Source organism: Perna viridis, chromosome 9 (genome assembly GCF_037379345.1).
Source record: "Perna viridis isolate PV_CMFRI_1.1 ecotype Kerala chromosome 9, ASM3737934v1, whole genome shotgun sequence".
In the NCBI taxonomy this organism is placed as follows: domain Eukaryota; kingdom Metazoa; phylum Mollusca; class Bivalvia; order Mytilida; family Mytilidae; genus Perna; species Perna viridis.
In genome coordinates, this window is record NC_142453.1 from 35,430,734 (window position 1) to 35,451,185 (window position 20,452).

Consider the following 20,452-nt stretch of genomic DNA (forward strand, 5'->3'; position numbering starts at 1 on the left):
AATGACATAATTGCAAAATAAATATACAAATTAGTGTCTGAATTAACCTTTATAGTTTGATATTGTAGCAAGAGGACAAACAGAAAGCAATGATGTCATGGGGTAAAATTTGTACATCTATGGATCAACTAGGCTGGTCAGAAGATGAGAAAAGAGCCATATGTAATGTCTTGGCTGCTATATACCACCTGGGTGTGGCTGGGGCTATTAAAGGTGGATAATTAAGTCAATCATCTATAATTACTCAGGTCCCATTAAGAATACAGAAAATTGATCATTTGGAATATTTTGTCAGTCAGAACATTGAAGTATGTTATAAATCTTGACCCACCATATTGTGAGGTGAATGGCTTTTTCTGTGTCGAACAGACAAGACTGACCCTTTTCATGAACTTCCGCATCAGTATAGGGCTTCCTAGACAAAATATTAATACCTGAAGAAATCTTCCAGTATTAAGTAATACATATGCTAGAAGTTACTGAAAACACTACAACTTGGAAGAACACTAGTATTTCTAAATGCTTCAGTACAACAACTTGAATAAGAAGAAATCCTCTGAACATTAATACTCCTGTTTATTATACATAATCACATGATTCTTAAGTTCATCTTCCACACAATCCTGGTGAAACTACAGATTAGAATTAAATTACAGGAGTTATTTGTACTCCTATATTACAGGTCAGAACAACAAGGCTCAGTTTGCCAAACCTGGATCTGCCCAGAAAGCAGCATCACTGTTGGGTATATCTCCTGAGGAACTTCTGAGACAAGTCTTCTCATCTTCAGGCTCATCCACATTGACACGAGGAGCTTCTGCCAGGTTTGTTATAATCATGCTTTCTAAGGAAAAGGTTAAACTGAAAAATGTCTAATTCATCTATAGATAATTCTGTAGTTGTTTAAGTGGCTTAAGCCATCTATATTTGTGGGGTTCTTGACATTCATCTTAAAGCAACTTTACATATAATTCTTTTAAACAGGCAGAAATGGCTCATAAGTGTCAAACAAAAAATTCTTTGATGGTTCCATATTACTTTCAGGTCTAGTCCTGCATCTAAACAAGATGATGGCAACACCAATGCTATAGAGGCCTTAGAAGGGTTTGTGATTGGTCTGTACTCAGATGTTTTTAATGCTGTAGTTTCACTTATTAACAGGTAAGAATGTAGTGCAGGAATCCTAGAATTTTTAACATAACATACTAAAATCTTTTAACTCTTTCTAACGAAAGTTACTTGATTGTTGAGAAGTCACACTGTAACCAGAAAAATCATGTTGAAAATGGTAAAACCTGTCAAAGTGTATAGGGTGGGTAAGTCTCGTTCTAGTTCCATTTTTTCTTACCAAAATTTCTGATGTAGAATGGAATCACATGACAAGACTTACAAACCCTAGTATTAACTAGGTTACTGTAGGCTGATTGAGAACATTTACTTTCCTGAAGACAGTATATAATATCAGTGTGATAAAAACAATCAAGCAATCATTTGACCTCACTAACTTATAATTTTTTTTTCTACACAGCAGATATTGCTAGAAACTACAAAGTAATTATCAATGGAAAAATCAACAATAAACATTGATTAAAAAATTATCATCCAAGCAACAATGGAACTGGGATCCATGGCATTCATATTATGCTCCTATGAATTAATTATCTGACAGCAAAAATTATATTTGGCCCATCATGCCAACATGACCAGTACATTGAATGAAGCTTATATTGATTTAAGTAGTAATTCTTTTTTCTTTTAAGAATTAATTACATATATAACAATTATTTATTGATTTGTAGATCATTGTCATCAAACTACAGAACATCTACATCAGTTTCAATTCTGGATACACCAGGATTCCAGAACCCCGCTTCATGTGGACGTCAGTCAGGTGCAACTTTTGAAGATCTGTGTCATAATTACACACAAGAAAGACTTCAGCTTTTGTTCCATGATATCACCTTCACCATGCAACAAGATAGATACAGTCAGGTATAACTGAATGGGAGAGTCATTTTAAATATGGCATGACAACAGTTTTTGAAGCAGGATCAATTTTTTACTCAGATATCACTTTGACAAGTTGCTTGTGTGTGCTAGAGAATTGATTTATGAAGATCTTTTAGGAATTATCAATTGAAGAGATTTTTACAGAAGTCATGTGATGACTCCTTGTGGTGTTTGCCTCATTTATGTAAAAGAACAAGGATTTTGTTCTTTATGGTTTATAATACCATTACTGATAGAGTAAAACTGAAAACCAGACAATTATGCAGCATAATTTATGTTACAAGTCTACGAACATGACTGAACTCACAAAATACTTCACTTTAGGCTTTAATGCCTTTATCTTTCAAATATAACAGTATTGACAGTTCTTGGGTCAGAATTCTAAAATGATATCAAAAACACTGAAATTAAGCATGCTAATTGTGCATAGTCTTTAGGTTACAATACATTTGACTGAACTCAAATTGTACAAGACACCTTGCAGAAGTTATTGCCCTTTTTCTCTCAATATTGATGGTTGTTACACTTTTTGCTTCATCACTCAAAAACATTTAGATCAACTGTAAACAAGAATTTTGTTTAAGCTTGTATACTAAAGGAATGTTTCTAATTTTTGTACAAGTTTTATGAAATAAAGTGGTTTTTGGCAGTTTACTCTTATAAATTGGTCCAAACCATGTTATTGGGGGTAATCCATTCAATAACTAGAAACATTCCTTATTATACACATACTGCCTGTAGTAGTGGGTGTGATGCTAGAGTATCACACGAGGTAAATATATCACCCATGACAAAGTTGGGGATGATATATTTACAGAGTGTGATACAAAGCGTATTACCCTCTACTACAGGCAGTATGTGTTATATTATACTGAATATGAAAGTGTGATTTATTGAGAGGAGAGAAGGTAATATATACAGTTAACATATCATTGACTGAAATAAAATATAAATTATGTTTCAACAATTTAATTAAGTAACAACAGACTGAATTTGATTGACTGTCGTCTGGTGTTTACGGAAAAGCAAAAATAATTTTAAAACCCGGAACAATTTCGGGTCCAAAACACTATTTCCGGTAGAGAGGGTAATGTATTGAGAGGAGAGAGGGTGATATATCTGAGATGAGGGTGATATATCAAGCAGTCATTCACTGTTCAGTGGGTGCGAGGCAAGTAAGGATGTGCAGCGATTAGACTAAAATATCACATCACATCAGAATTCAAGATTTTTGTTTGAAGTATAATAGAATTAATTTCTAATGAATGACAGTCCAGATATTAATAATAATTGATTCATAATGAAAGGGTTTTTTTGTTTGGGGATTATTTGAATTGCAGAGTGCGGACGAATCATTGTTAATGTCATCATAGTACCAAGCCGGGTTAAACAAAATAATCTGGTTTGGTCAATGAGAACCAACCAATCAGAAGACTTCTTGCAAATCAAAATAAAATAATAAACAATAGAAATTCTCCTATCTGTATTTGTAAAGAAACACTAAAGGGAATTATATCTGATTGATGTTTTTCTTCTATTTTAGGAAGGAGTGAATTGTGATTTTGAGTTGGTGACAGGCAGTCCTTCATCAATGGTATCTCTCATTGATAAACCTGCCCAACAAAATTTGGTAAGTCTATTTTATTCATCTATGGAATGTATAAATTCCAACATTTCATATTTGTACAATACAATTGTATTCTGTAAACAGATGCATGCTTTTTTATACTGTTTTTACTTAACTTAAACTTTATTTTCCTTGACCTATATTTCGCTTCATTTTTTAGTTTCAAATTTGTATTTTCAAAACCTCTGTAGATAATTCACAGTTAATCTTTCCCACAAAATATTTGAATTTCTTGTTCCCATAGCCAACAACCGTTAGACAACCAGCACAGATGCGACAAGTGCATCATGTAAACCATCATGAAAATGAAGAGGTATCATTTTTGTCACATGATCACCTGGATTCAGTCACATGACCACCCTGTATTGTCTCCCTTTATAAACCTCATGTTAATTTGTCTTGTCCAACACTTATGTGTATTTAGATATGAAATGCACAGGGTTTGGAATTCCTTTCTATGCCTTGTAGAATCTGTCATTTCATGATATTAATTATTTAATATTTAAGCATTTACAATACATTGTTTTTTCAATCTTTTTTCCCCCTTTTTTGTATGTTTTTTATGATCTTTATATTTGCCAGTTCCTCTGCTTCTCTGTATTGTGACTGATTATAACTTTGATTTATGAATAATTATCTGGCAAAAATAATAAATAACCAATCTGGCATCTAGCTTTTATTTCTAGCATTAATGTATTATTTTAAACCACTTGTTATTTTCCTTTCCATTTAGTTACCCAAATATTTAACGAATATTTAAAAATCTGCACTTTTCTCCCTGCTGCTTTAAGTTCTATACTTATAGTATTTTATAATAAGTCTGTATATATATAATGTTGTTATAGAGTTTGTATTCTGACTGTATGATGTTAATTGGCTTTTGTTTAGATACTATACTCAAAGTCATATACAGCACATTTTTGATTTGAAGCTCTATTTTTTAAACTGTCCGGACTTACCGCTAGAGTTGTCTCTCTTTTATTTAATCTGAAGATATTTCGCATATATGCATGACGTGATAGTTCCAACGAGTCGTTCATTAGCTGAAATCGTGCGTAACAAATTCTAACGGGAAAATCCTATACTAATATCCACCATGTTGGTTTCTACGGGACGATTTGTTTACAAACGAAGTTCGTAAGTTCCCGTCGAACTCTGGTGACAATCGTCTGCTTGATATCTTCTTGCTGTTGTATGATGTTCGCGTAAAAAAAAATCTGAGATATCCGAATTAGCACCGAAATGCATTCTGGGTTCTTTGGTTTTTGGACAAACCATTTAAACGTAAACATCTCCTAGCAACCCAATCACTGTAAACATGGCTGACTTTTTACAATGTAAATATTGGCACCGAGAATTAAAATCTGACCGGAATTTAACGATTCAATGTTTAGGGAGAAGCTGTTTGGCTAAACAAATGAGCAAGTCATTTAAGACAATTTAAATGATGGTAGGTGTCAATAAAGTCATAGAAAATATTTTATTCAAATTTTAACAGTATCTTATTTATGTGACGCCGAGTATAGTAGTTTAGAACAATCATTTGGCAATTCAAATGTGTATCATTAAAAGACTTTCAGGGGATGTTCCTATTTCATGTGCCCTAGGTTTCTCTTCACTCCTTTTCTTTCATAAGATAATTTTAAAGACTAAATTAAGATTTAGTTCAACTTGATTGATTGTGGTTGCACATCTTTCGCCATATATGTCATGCATTTAAGTTTACTTAATTAAAACCCTTAAAAATGAGTGTGTATCTAAATTTTCTATCTCCAGTAGGCTTGAGCCTAAAAAATTAATGTATGCGGTCCTCTTAGGTCAGACTTGAGACCAAGAAAATGAATTTTTGTGGTTTACTTAAGTCAGGCTTGAGGCCAAGAGAATTAACTTTTGTGATCTTCTTGGGTATACTTAATCAAATCAGACTTGAGGCCAAGATAATTAATTTTGTGGTTTAGTTCACTTTAATGTGTAAGTTCTGACTAGTTATATTGTGTTTATGTATTTTTCTGAAGAATAACAATGTCAAACACCATAGTAAGCTGGATACACATCAGGTACTTTATCTATAACACACAGTGCTATGCTTTTAAAGGATATACCTCATCCTATAAAACATCTCTAAAATATGGGGTCAGACTTAAGAAATCATTTGCCTTCAAAAATTGTATTCCAGGCATTTTCAAGACTATCTTATTCATAGGAATTGCCATTTTCATTAAATTATCCTTTTGCACTTATAACACTTCAATAATGTTTTGAGGTGTTTTCATTAATTTGAAATGAAATTGTATTCATTAAGATGTCCAAATATTAATTTATTTTTCATAATATTTTTTAAGCTTGATTGAAAGTACATCTAGCAAGGCATACATATTATTTCTTTTGAAAAGAACAAAAAAAAAGATCTTTTAAACTCAGTGCCTTTTTTCTCCAAATATTCGAAGATTATTGAAGTAATTAGAAATTAATAATATCGGAAGAGTTTAGAATCTGTTACTTAAGAAGAATATGAACTTTTTTCTTTCATGGTTAAATTTGATCAGCAAAAACATGTAAGACATGAAAATTTAACATTTTTTATTAGGCCAAAAAAAAGATGTGTGTGTTTACGGTCAGCCGACCAACCGTCATTTTATTACCCCGACCCTGCCTTGTTTTATTGGCAGTTTTTTAAAATTCTGGCAATTCCTGCTTTTTCCGTCACCGGCACCGGTATTTATCGTATTAAACAATAATGGGGGCCAAAAAAAAAAATCTGACCTACCAACCCTATTTATATCAGCATGTGACAGTAAACACACATTTTTTTTTTTTGGCCTTATCACTTTATCACTTACAATTTAATCAGCATTTTACACTCATCATTAATTATGTAAGTAGTGATTGCATAATTACTGAGGTGTCATATAGGATGAGGGTTTAAGCTTGCTAAATACATCATTTAAGAGCTTTCACCCAAACTCATTCTAATTATGTGTTCACTTTGTGCCAATACCATAAATGGCAGTACACTAGTCTTAATACATGTTTTTCAGATTATGAGTTTTTCTATGTGGTGTTATTAATGTACCCAATGAAATTTTTTGTAAATAAAGTTCATCGACCCAACCAAATGATTATTTCTTCATTTCACATTTTAAACATCAGCATATTTTCTTTCATTTTATATATGTTATGATATGCATATAAGATATTCTGAACAAAAAATCTTAAGAGTTGATGTGAATTGTATTAACAGTAAGTACTATCAAGGCTGCATTACACTAGTCCTTGTATTGTATTATGTATTGTTGTATTTACACCTTTTGTATTAAGCTGGAAACACATTTTGATGCTGAGGTATATTTATAGAGATGGTGGTTGGGAAGGGACGGCTTTTGCTTGGTCCTTCATCGAAAAACAGAAAATGGAGAAAAGCCTGATAAGCATTTATATATTCATTTTATTCTTCTAGTTCTGTTTTCTGAACTACCCATCCATCACACCTTTAGTTTCTTTGCCTGTTAAAATAAATCAATTTGAGGAGAAAACAATGGATGGTAAAAAAGAGGAAACAATTAAATTTAGATTATGGTGTCTTTTTGGATTTACAAGTCAAGAGTTGTGTCCCTTTTCACTGAAAAATGTATTTTAAATAAGGAAGTCTGGATTTTTCTGTTTGTTTTATCAAAAATGTATCAGACTATTACTTAATAGAAGTATACAATGATTTTCCTAACATTTTTTTCCTTGTGGTATCGTGGTATATTTATAAATTTTAGAAATATTTTTTTATCATTTTCATTTTTGTGCTTTTTGTTCCATTTGTAGGACTAGTTTGAGGTGTATGCTTTGATTTGGTGTTATTAGAGGTTCTACTTTTCTTGGTTTTCTGCTTTCTGAAACTGGTTACCATTTACAGAATTTGTTAAAAAAAATTAAGTTAATATCTTAATCAAAATGTCCAGTCCTAATGGTATAATTTTACCAGTCACCATCACTCATCACTGTTAGCTTATCACAAAATATGCATGGTTCATATTGTTTGACAAGAAGGGTAAAAGGAAGATTATTAGTGATTTACTATCCAAATATCGGTGTAGTGTCTAATGATTCTACAAAATAAGCTACATATGGAGATATTCACTTTATCAAAAACTGTGATATCATCATTTACATGATAATAGTGTCGTATAGCCTCGTAATTTCTATCTATTATCTCTCTTATTAGTTTAAATTTAGAATTGTTAATTTTGGTGAGTGAAAATTTGTGAAAGGCAAAAAGTGACTTGACATTTTTATTGCATTGATTTATAAATGAAATTATAAAGATATTTGAAAGATAGTCATTAAATGTCATAACTATGTTAAGAATTGTTTTTTTTTCCTTGAATGTTTTGTGATGACTGAAACATAGTTATTTTGTGTTATGGTCAGATTATCAATACTATATTTCTACATTTAGATTAAGACAGCCTCACAGGAGATGAAAGATAGTGAGAGGAAAGGGTTACTATGGATACTGGATGAAGAGAGTATGTTTCCAGGAGCTACGGAAGACTCATTCATGGATAGATTCTTCACACATCATGGAGAACAGAAAGTCAGAAGTGAGTTTGTGTTTATATAAAGACGAAAATATTTTACTTCCTTTGTTATATTGATAAAGAAAATATTTTTATAGTACAGGTATTTTACCACTAATGGTGTATACATGTATATATGCATACCATATACATATCTAGCCAACATATTACAGTTTTCTGAACAAGTCAGAATATAAGTTTTGCTGTTAGAAGTTGAGAAATATTTTAGCTTGCGACATGGTTAAAAGAGAATCTGTCTCTCATGCAGAAAACACAGACAATGTAGAATTGATTGGCAATGTCATTACCCTATGGTTGTTATCAAAACAAAATTGTGGTTAATACTGGAAACACTTGATATACTAATTATTGCAAAATCTGTAATGATTTATTATCATAGCATTAGTTGTCTATTGTGAAAAAAATATATAGTATTGACACATTTAAAAAAAATTAAATTAACTGTGAAATATTACAATCTACTTACAATAAAAATTTCTGTTAAATATTGGAGTCTGCTTATGAATTAACAAATAGTTAATAATGATATGTATGTATTGTTATTTAAGGGGACAGTTTACTAAGGAAAGCCTCCTCCTTGGGAAACACATTTATACTAAACCATTTCCAGGGCACCAACCCTGTACAGTACAATGCCAGTGGCTGGTTAAGATGGTGCAGAGATAACCCAAATATAAAGACTGCTACACAAGTCCTTCAGGACTCTAAAAGGTACATGGTCAACAATTATAGGTATACAACCCTTATATAAAGACTGCTGCACATGTCCTTCAGGACTCTAAAAGGTACATTTTGTACATAGTACACGCCTATAGGTATACATATAGGGGACACAATGGCGATTGGTTATAATTATTTATCATAATATTTGATTCCATTGCGAGTCAGAGTTTTTAATGTCAAAAGGGCTTCTAATGATCAACTGTAGGCCATAGTTTTTAATCTTTTCCCAACATTGAATTTTTACTCCCACAAATCCTAGGGATGATATTTATTTTGTATTTTTCCATTTGTAATTTTAAAAATTGTAAATTCCCCTTTCTACAAATCAGCCACAGTCCAGATTTATAAAACCCATGTGAATTATAACATTGCTTAAGTCTCACATTTTCACTTTGTAGTTTAAAGTTTTTTTATCAGTTTGTAATAATTATGCCTACACATTTCATCATCTAAATTTGAAAGTGTCATTTTTTCAAGTTTAGGCATTATTAGATATAACTATTTCACATGAACATTGAGGAGATTGATACTATTGTACAAGCTTGAATACAGGACACTTTCATACTATCAGTCTTGCCTTTATGATATTGTAGAAATATGCATGTCCCTAAATAGAATTAACAAAACAACAAACACCACAAGATGATACAATCATTTTATAGAAATGAACATATGCTCGGTCTACATCAGGAGTAATACAAATACATATAGACTGGTGATCATTGACCAGAACTTGATAGAGTCATGTTAGGGATATGGTTGAAAATAGAATTGTTGAATACTGATTTGAAATAGACTTGTGCAAAATATAATGATTGATCCTCACACTTGAATGAAATGAATGTACTATATTGAAGACAAAAAAATGAATGAATACATGTCAGAATTAGTTTGACACAGTATTTTGCAGTCAGACATTATGAAGTGTTTTGGCCTTGAGTATTATAGATGGTGTCAGATGATGCATTTCTAATTTTCTTTTACAGACAAAATATCAATGAGCTATTTAACAGTGTCAAGGCCCCTGTAGCAGGTATGGTTAGTGGGTCAATTGTTGGAATGGAAGGATCAGCCACATTACGTCGTGTCGGGAGTATGAGGAGAACGTTTATGTCTGGAACTGCTGGGCTTAAAAAACGATCCATGTGTTTACAAATCAAGTTCCAAGTAGACTCCATTATTGAGACTGTAAGGAAGACTAAATGTCACTTTGTTCATTGTTTGTTGCCTCAACATAATGCTGGACTATGGGAGTTAAAGACCCCATCAGTACCTCAGGATAAACCAGGGGCCACAGAAGAGATACTAATGAATGTACCCCTTGTTAGATCTCAGATTAGGGGTAGTGAACTCTTGGATTCTGTTAGAATTTATAGACAAGGTAAGATAATTTACTTTTTATAAGGCTGCCTATCTTGAAGGTAAAGAGGGCTATGATATGGGTATTTGTCCCTTTATCCCTTCTTACGCTTTGATTCATTTCTGCCACATTTTTTCTTTGCATATTAAGGTGTTTCTGAAAATTTCTTCAAGGTTTCCATTTCCAACGATAAATTTTAGTGTGGACGTGACTTTAAGTACTGTAATAGTTCTCTTAGTGCTGAGATTTAGGATAAAATAGCTAGACACAGCTAGACAAATAATTTTATCATAATCAAGTGTAAAATTTCACTTACTGAAAGCTTTAACCTTGAAGTTTTGAAATACATACAAATGACTTAAATTATTTTTCCTCTGTCTATTTTTGTATTTAAATTCTACAGGTTTCCCTGACAATATGGCTTTCGGAGAGTTTAGACAAAGATTTGAAGGTTTATTATCTCCAAATAACAAGCCAACAAAAGATCTTCCAGAAAAACAGGCTATATTACATATATTGGATAATCTTGATATAGATAAACTTAATTATAGAGTTGGACTTAGTCAGGTAACCATAGTTACATTTGTGTGTATGTTTAGATTGGTCTCTGAAAAGCCAAGGTCAATAGACAGGATATCAGTTTGAGAATGGGCCATTTTGAATGATCTTGAAAATTTCAATTCTTTAACATTCTTTGTAAAATATTCTGATTAAAATAGGACATTTCTGCTAGAATGTGGTAAATATTGCACTCCCCACCCCTTCGGCTTATTTACTGTAGTTCATCTGTACTTAATTTACTCATTGAAAGCCAGTTGAAATCTTGAGTACCCCTAAGAATGATGATTTTGTTACATGTACCAAGACATTATTTCATGTGAGAAGATTATTTAAAAATTGTACTAAATTCCTATCAATCACAGTCCACTCCATAACTTTTGGGCTTCCATTTTTCCAAATGTGTTTTATTCTTTTTCTTTTTATCCTCAATTCTTGTCATAACCTAAAAGTATAAAATGTTCCAAAGTCTCCTTGGCAATTCTTTTCAATGAGTTGATAATTGTATTATTTTTTTTTCAGTTACATGTTTATTTTTTATGGTTATTGGTTCTTATAAAGTTCTACCAAAAGTATAGATTAATGATTTATAAGTCTGGATTATTCTTTTAAAAATCTAAACAACATATCCTGAACTTTTCTAAATAGCTAGAGAATTAATTAGTGTTCCAATGACACATATAATACATTAAATTCCTGATTGATGCCAACTCAGGGGCAGACAATTCTGAAATACTTCCTTATCTCAATCAATTATTTAAGATCTAGAGTAGAAGTGTTGAGTTATTGATTTGTCCCAGTTCTTTGTATTTTTTAAGCATATCAGTAGCTACAATACAACCCTACCTACCATATATCCTATGTATTCACTTGGGCAGGTACTGTTGATTTCACTATCAAAAAAATTTTGAATCAAGCAAAGATAATTTTTAAAAAGATATTTGAAATGATCACTCATTTATCCTGCAAATAAAATGTAAGCTTACAGAATCATTTACAACTGCAATTAATAAGTATTGAATAATTTCTTTCAGGTATTTTTCCGGGCAGGTGCTTTGAACCAATTAGAGGCAGCTCGAGATGAGAAAATCTCTGGTACAATTGTTGCATTCCAAGCTTGCTGTAGAGGTTTCCTGGGGAGAAAGAAATTAAAAAACCTTAGAGTAAGGACAATATATTTTCATTGTACAATTTAAACTACTGTTAGTCTGTTCACTCTGTCCATTCTAACTTAGATTGAAGATCTACTTTGTTATTTTTTGTAGAGTGAATTTGATAATGGAAGGACTTTTTACTTTTGATGTTCATTGTTAATCAATTTTTGGTTTCAGAGTTAGTGAATTTTGTATACTTTAAAAGGGAGAACTTATATTTCAAGTGCTTTAGGCAAATATTATATGTATATATATTTAACAAATTATTCTTCTTCTTCGTGATACATGCCTTTATAAAGTCATAGGAAATATCTGTGAAGTGATTCTGACAAAATTTAATAGAATTTGGTACTGTTAAGAAAAGTCATTCTGAGGCTATTTTCCTATCAAAACTATTTTGATGAGTATAAGTGAATTTTATAGCTTTTGTTCTCATGTTCTCTAAGGCGCTTAAAGTGTTGGTTGTATTGTTTTGGCTTTGGGAAACTCTAGATTGCTGATACTTTCCAAAGCTTAGTGAAAGATCTAGGTCAAGAAAAGAATCCCAAATTTTAGACACTATCAGGAATGCCATACTTTGTGTAACCTTTGTAATTATAACATTCCATGAAAAAAAATCCCAAATTTTAGACACTATTTGGAATGCCATAATTTGTATTACCATTGGAACTGTAAAGTTCTTATGTCTTTTTAGGTGAAACACATAGCCATTAGCTGTATACAAAAGAATGTCAGGAAGTTTATGCTGATAAGGGACTGGAATTGGTGGAGACTATTTACCAAAGTACAACCCATGTTAAATGTCCATAGAACTGAGGAACAACTTCAGGAAAGGGAGGTAAGTCACAATTTACCAAAGTACAACCCTTGTTAAATGTCCATAGAACTGAGGAACAACTTCAGGAAAGAGAGGCAAGTCACAGTGAACCTATTATCATACTTAATACAAAACTTGTAAAATTGAAGCATGGCCCAGCCTGCTATGCATGAATGATGGGTAATGTGGTAATAGAACAATACACATTTAATTGGATTGTCTGCTGTGGTTATGTAATAATTATATGACCACTCAAGTCAATTGGAAATTTACAAATAGATAATTTGTTGATACTCTTGAATGTGTTGTGTTTTTGTTGATACTGTTGAATGTGTTGTGCTTTGTTGATACTCTTGAATGTGTTGTGTTTTGAAATATTGAAGAAAAAGATAATTGCTCAATTTTCTTAGCATCATATTACAGACCTGATTTTTTTCAGAATTCTGCTTTTTCAAACCAGAATTTTCCTGTATGCTTCTATTATTACATACAAATACAGGCTTCCGGTAACTCATTTCTGCCTTTTTTTTCACATTGGCAAAAGCGTGTCAGATTTTAATGTACCATATGTTCATTATAATTTGAAAGCCATTCTGAGTATGATATTCTTTATCTCATTATCAAGTACTTGTAAATGTGCCTTTTTGAAATGTTTAATGAAAATTGGATGGAAAATATATTGCCATGTATGGTGTTATTGCAGGTTGAAGTTGAACATCTTAAGAGTAAACTGGAAAAGATTGAAAAAGAAAGAAATGAATACAAACAGCTTTATGAGAAAACAGACAGCAGGGTAGAGTCTCATTGGTCTTAATTAATACTTACAAAAATACATTATTTACAAGTTTTAAAGACACATAGAGTTCATATGACATCAGTGGTATCTAAGTGAAAACTAAGCAAGATCTTTTTTTTTTTATCTGAAACAACTTCTTTAGTTTTTATATTTAATGATTAGAACATTTAAAATAAGCTTGATTTAGAAGAATTCTAGATTGGTTTAGAAACACATTTATAATTTGAATTTTCCAGATACATGTATAATAATTGATAGTCAGTACCTACCAAAATTACAAAATATTACATCATGTTTTGAATCTTAAAATGGTTATAAAAAATAATACATGAACAAGCTATCCTGAAACAATTTCTCATGCCATATATATATATTGTAGCTGACAGAAGTACAAGCTGATCTGATTGAGGAACATTCCACTGCGACTCATGCCTCTGAAATGTTGGAGACAGAAACTGCTGAAAGGATGCAGCTAACCAAAGAACATAAAGATCTACAGGTATTTTTAAAATGTGTCAGGTTTTGTTTTTTGATACAAGGTTATGGGATTCCCTGTCCTCTTCACCCAAGGCAGGTAAAATATTTTGAAGGCAATACCATTTATTATGTTACACTTTTCGTATGGCAGTTTGAAAATTTGAATTTTGAAAGCGTTTGTTCAGTTTGACTGTTTGGAAGTTAATTTTCATTTGATGTTTCCCATGAAAACCTAAAAAATTTTTAAAATCATGGAACAGTGTAATATATCTTGTGGGAATTGCTTTATTGTTTTGTATTTGTATTGGAAATACAATACTGGCTTCAGTTGACATTAATATGTGTAATTTGGCTTTAGATTTAAAAATCATATAGATATTTAGTGAAACATGAAATACCCAAAGTGCATTTCTTCTCTACTTGTAGTCCCGATACAATGCATTAAAGAGGCAGGCAGAAAAGATTGAGATGGAACTAACACAAGTCCACCTATGGCAAGCAGAAGCTCTTGACTTTAATGATGAAGATGCTGATGGTATGTTTTCATTTCTTATCAATTTGAAATATACTCCTGAAGCCTGATGTCCTTTGATAGAAATTGTATGACATTTTGTGATGAAAACTTCAGGATTTATTATTTTATCAAACCCTATAACCATTTATTCAACAAAATGATAATATTTCTGGCAGTTTGTAGCTTCTTTGAATGAAGTCCTAAATCTCATTTACAGTACCTGAACCGATCTGTGCAACTAAAATTGCGATCAGTCTTTGATCCATCAAACCGATCTTTTAAACTGGTGATCGCATCACATAATCATGGCACGGTCAATATATTTTACAGTTTCCATTGTTTTTTTTTTTTCAATTTTACACATATTTACATAATGCAATAGATTAAAACATCAATTTATACTTTTATTTTACATTTGTTTTATTTTTAATAGATCAACTGTCATTTTACATAACAAAACTGTGATCAGATCAGTCACCGGTCATCGGTTATCAATCCGTCAGTGTTCAATCAATCAGCGGTCATCAGTTCATCAAATCGTTGCACGGATCAGTTCAAGGACTGTAGTTAATTTAGAAATATTTGCATGTTCAAGTCACAATTCTGATTTCTGGAAAAAATTGAACTAAATTTTACTTTGAATGATTTAGAGAAATGTTAGGACTGAATGTAAAATTTTGTTGATCAGAATATAATTTGATAGTGGATGATCATGAAATTGAAATGAAGTGTCATGACCAATGTAACATTAACCTGATATTTTCCAGGGAATGACTCTGTGTATAAGGATCGTTATGAGAAGGTTCTACGGGAACTGGATATGACCAAGAAACGGCTTCAGAAACAGCACGAGGAAGAGCTAGGGCAAGAGCAACATTCTAAAAAGGCTGTAGAGAAAAGGGTAGGTAGTTTCTGTTTTTATAAAAAGTATAGAATGTGGCCTTAAAATTGTGAAGGTTTAGTGTATCTTGATTATGAGAGAGAAAAAAAAGTAATGAGGTATTCGATTTTTGCACTTTAACACAAAAACAAGATTTTTTTAATCGGTTACATGTAATGTGAGTCCCATCACTAAGTGTGATAGAGACCCTACTAAAGTGACTGCTCTGTGTGCCCAAGAAAAACACACAGGTTCCGGATTCCACCTTTGCAACTTGCCTCAATATTGGGATAAAGTTCATTGGATAGTTTGTCAGAATCTGATGGTATGTAGACTGATGTATATGCCTAGGCTTTACTTGAGTTTCCTGTGTCAGTGTTGATTTTTTTGTCAGTCGTGTATATTTTAATTTCAGAAACTTAGGCTACTCTATCTTTGCAGTATTATTGACTACTATGATCAGTGAGGGTGACATATGTATTACATTTACTTCTTGAATGAATCAATCCACCATCCTTCAGGCTGTTGTCTCACTTCATAAAGATTCATGATTATGTCTCAAAGACAACCAAAATATGTAACAGAAAAATGTGTAGAATAGATACCTCCTTTTTCAAAGTCATACAAAAATGTCTAGGTTCTCTGGCCACTTTTTTAAAAATGATGCAGGAAGGCGACTTTTTTAGTCTTTCGTTTTTGTTAAAAGCAAGTTGACGAACTAAATGTGCATGTGGAAGAAACCATCCAGATTTAAAATTTTTTTTATTTGTTGCTTTGGAACAAAAATCAGCATTGCTGGAGTATTTTTTCCCTTAGGGTGAAGTTTTTGCAGATTTTCTTACATCTATGATTTAGCAGATTGTTGAAATGTATATAATGAACTAACATAAGTTTTTAGTGTACACACGTAACCTGTCTTTATCAACTTATTGAACAAAAATCAAAAACAGCTTCTTAAAGTGTCTAGGTTGTAGGATTGTACTGTATTGATATCAGGAAAGACCATTTTGAAAGGTTAATATGTGATAGTGAGGGACATTTTTAGAGATGAAATAAAAAAAATAATTGTATTTTACTTTTCACTTTTTTCACCAATCTGTCAGTTGATTATCGTGAACACAGTTTTGCAACCTTTACTTTAAACATCCTTTAAGGCATATGTGCAGTGATGGAATTTTGAGTTCTGAGTTTTAGTGAAAGTCTTTGTAAAAATCAAGCAAAACTAGAAAAAATGTTAGATATGCATGTAAAAAAACTACCGATCTTACAATATATTTTCACTTATTAAAGTCAGTGACCACTATTTGACTTTTGTTCCACTGGATATGTTTAGAAATTTTTCATTAGGTTGGAAAAATGTAGGTGTGACAAGAGTTATTTGCCCCTGAATTTTTTATTTGCAATGCATCTATGAAATTATAGCTTATTTTACTAGAATGATTAAATGTTATAAATAGTGAATTAAAAGTTTCAAAATCGTCGGTTATTTCATAGCATGTTTCACTCACTACCTGATTCTTATAAAGACTTCTTATTTTGTTGTCATGGTCTACATTCTGGTCAGTCTGCATATTGTTTTTTGTGGAAATATTCCATATGTTTATGTAATAACTTCCAATGTGTAATAAGACTTCATATTTGGTCTATTTAATTCCAAATGATTTAATTCTTTGTAGACCTATTGTGTGATAGCTGCATTTGATCTTTTTAATTCACACACTGCATCAGTGTACTATCTTAAAATTTGTGATTTATGGATAGAAATGTACCATTTTTGTGATTGATAGGCAACTGTTATGTAAATTAATTGGAAACAAAATATTGAAAAAGGATAAAACAAGATATCCTGAAGGTAGAAATGGGTTTGTTAGTCATTCTCCATTTCTGAGAAGATGGATATACCTGTTATTTTATTGTTTGTACTAGAAGTACAATCACCATGTCCTGCACACTTACCTGTGTGTAATTGACAGGTAATTAATTAGCCAAAGGTGATTATATCAGGTAATAATTCCAGAATGACAGGTGAATGCCCCATGTTACGTAAATATTTGTAAACATGTACAGTTTAATCACTAACTTTCCAGTAGTATTGCCAAAAAGACAGATTAGTGTTGGAAAATATTACAGACCTTCAAAGTATAGAGAGCACTTGGAAATTATTTGTTCAAATAGAAAAATTGATTTTGACTTATCCTTAGGAGCTAATTATATACTATCTATTCCATTGTGTTGTTGCCTTGTGATAGAAATTAGGAAGGTATTTTTCACTGAGGAAATTAATTTTAAAGAGTAAAAATTGAGTGAGAATATCTGTTAGGAAGTTAATTATCAGTTATCTGTTGTGTTTGGTTATGCTTAAGATAATGCAGATGTTTGGGAGAGTGAAAGGATCTGGGTGATTTGGGAAGTCATTTATCAGACATCACTTAGGAAGCAGGATTTATGTATTTCTTGGACTTTAGGAAATGATTTGTTCTTGTGAAACTAATGATTTAAAGCCAGATTTGAGGATGAAAACTGAACCAATTCTAGTTAGTAAAGCACAGGTAAACAGTTTTTACTATACAGATATGTACCTTTCTGTACAGGTGTTTGTAAAAAATAAATTATTGTATTATTGGTAGATAATAAAATAATTGTCCATTATTTAAAAAAAATGTAAAAAAAATTCTCTTGTCAAATGACTAAAGAAGTGATTTATTTCTGTAATTTGTGTTAGCATTGACAAGTATATTAATTGGATTGGAGATGATTTCAATTACAATACCAATAAGGTTTAACAGATAAGGCCTATAATTTCTGGAATTCTCTAGATTTTATTGTTGCTTAAATGATTAGAAGTTCTGGGAAATTATACAATAAAATGCATTATGCAGACAACCGTCAATACAAGTTCAAATTGTTATGGGCTGATAAGGAATTCATGTACATGTAAATCAATTTGAAAGCAGTCCAGAACATAGAGTGTGGGAATTTTCCTTTGTTATAAAGGCTTTTAATTCTTTAGAATTGTAGCCATTGCTTATCAGGTTATACACCTCATCTTTATATAAATCCCAAACAAACCACATACTTTCCTTTGTTGATAAAAGATTAATAAATGTATTTATAACTACTTCTATTAAAAGCCACAAACCATGGTATTTTTCTGAAGCTACAATGTTTTTTTAACCCAGTTTTAGTTTACAGATCCTGCCACATTTTTTGCACCTGACCCAAGTCAGGAATTTCAGGCCTTGTTTGGTTTTCAATTTTAGTTTACTTCTGTGTTTGTGGAGTATATAGGGGCAGTTATTTTCCTGTACCTGTATTTAATGTTGTTTTGGGGCAAGCTACAGCCTACCATGTGGTGTTAGGGTTTCCTGATTGTTAATTGAAGACCTATGGGCTGCCTTTAGCTGACATTTTTCATCCCTGTGGGGTTGTTGTCTCTTTGACATATTCACCATATCCGTTCTCGTTATATATATATTGCACTAGGAATAAAAAAAAATGTTGCTTCTGGTGCTATGAAAGTTTCTAATGAAAATCAAGGTGTTGTATGCATTTCAAAATAAAAGATGAATCATACAACATATGAGTGATTGGAAGATAATTACAACACATGGTTTACCTGATGTTAACAAATTGACCAGATGGTTTACTGCTGTAGTATGTCAAGGGGAGATAATTAATGGATTCAATAGTTTTTTTTTGTTTCCAAAAACAAAGGGTTCAATATTAACAAATTGACCAGATGAATTACTACATGCTTTTTATTAAGGATATAATATATTTTATGATTTAAGCTTGGTTTATTTTATTTTAATTTTTTTTTCGGTGGGGGGGGGGGGTCAGATATGAATTGATAGATGATATGTTATCCTTCCTGTTATGGAGTAACCAAAACAAGGCATTTAGTATAATCAGATTACTACAGTTGTGATAAATAGATGACTCTTGTATTTAATCTTAACAGCAAAAAGTCCTCCCAAGGAATTGAGATATTTTGTCTCAAAATAATTTGAGAAAATTTGTTCAGCACTTTTGATAGAACATGTGTGGGCCGACTTCATGAAAACTATTTCTAGTGCCTGTTGATTCAAATGCACTTCTTAAGTTCTGTTTAGAACTTTGCCAACTTAATAATTAAAGTACATTTAAATGTAAAAATAAACAAACATTTATCTTCAGATGTCAACATAATACTTTGTTTATTGCCAAAGATAATTATCTATTGAAAGGTATAGCTCTTACTTTGTACTTCTAAGATAAAAAAAAAAAAACATAAATTACTTGACAGATTCAACTTAAATATTCTGTATTTTATACTACAAAGATATGTGGGAAACTGATAATTATAAAAAGTGAAATGAAATTACATAATTTCAAGGTTAGAACTTTGATTTCTGATCCTTGTTTACAGCTGTGATTAATTGGCTGAATAAGACTCTCTCCGCTTAAAACGTTTTTAAAAGAAATTTCTTTGTACTCATAATATATATGAGTAAATGAAAGCTTATGGTATCTGTCTTCACTGTGTCTTTATTAATTTGTTTAATTGGTTTCAGATGCATTGAAATCACAATTAAGCCAGAAGGAAGTATGATTTATTTGTTTATTCTAATATCAAATTATGTGTTGTAATGGAAGTAATTTAATGCCTTCCATCCTTTTATCCTCCTCACTGTCTAGACTGAACATTTTTAAATGGATTTAGGTGAAATTTTGTATTTGGTATACCATTGTTAATCCCTAAACTTTTAATTAATTTAGTTCATAGGTCAAAAATAGGTCATTAGATATGCATATTATTACTATAAGAGTTAGCTCTGGTCTATGTTGCTCCTGGTTTATCGTAATCTGTGTTCTTTGAATTATCATTAAATCCAGAAAGTGGCTTCAGATGAACTTGAAATATATTGAAATGCAGACGGACTCTTTAACAAATATTTGGAAGATTTT

The 20,452-nt window shown here is 31.5% G+C and overlaps 1 protein-coding gene across 19 annotated transcripts in view; it reads left to right on the forward strand.

Moving 5' to 3' along the window:
• The window catches only part of LOC148607989 (unconventional myosin-XVIIIa-like), a 70,931-nt gene that overhangs the window by 30,260 nt on the left and 20,219 nt on the right, over window positions 1–20,452 (forward strand). For 11 of the 19 annotated variants that reach the window (XR_015915113.1, XR_015915114.1, XM_088544987.1 and 8 more), the window contains 18 exons: window positions 69–213; window positions 683–824; window positions 1,045–1,161; window positions 1,800–1,992; window positions 3,554–3,640; window positions 3,882–3,950; window positions 5,653–5,694; window positions 6,956–6,979; window positions 8,085–8,229; window positions 8,775–8,937; window positions 9,936–10,330; window positions 10,713–10,876; window positions 11,902–12,030; window positions 12,716–12,859; window positions 13,542–13,631; window positions 14,014–14,133; window positions 14,538–14,646; window positions 15,393–15,526. Coding sequence is in view for 17 of the 19 variants with exons in the window: in XM_088544987.1 (XP_088401113.1) it covers window positions 69–213; window positions 683–824; window positions 1,045–1,161; window positions 1,800–1,992; window positions 3,554–3,640; window positions 3,882–3,950; window positions 5,653–5,694; window positions 6,956–6,979; window positions 8,085–8,229; window positions 8,775–8,937; window positions 9,936–10,330; window positions 10,713–10,876; window positions 11,902–12,030; window positions 12,716–12,859; window positions 13,542–13,631; window positions 14,014–14,133; window positions 14,538–14,646; window positions 15,393–15,526 (2,412 nt within the window). In the remaining 2 variants the exon portion in view is untranslated. The remainder of the gene's footprint in view (window positions 1–68; window positions 214–682; window positions 825–1,044; window positions 1,162–1,799; window positions 1,993–3,553; window positions 3,641–3,881; window positions 3,951–5,652; window positions 5,695–6,955; window positions 6,980–8,084; window positions 8,230–8,774; window positions 8,938–9,935; window positions 10,331–10,712; window positions 10,877–11,901; window positions 12,031–12,715; window positions 12,860–13,541; window positions 13,632–14,013; window positions 14,134–14,537; window positions 14,647–15,392; window positions 15,527–20,452) is intronic. The other 8 variants (XM_088544978.1, XM_088544980.1, XM_088544984.1 and 5 more) reach the window with 6 other exon arrangements.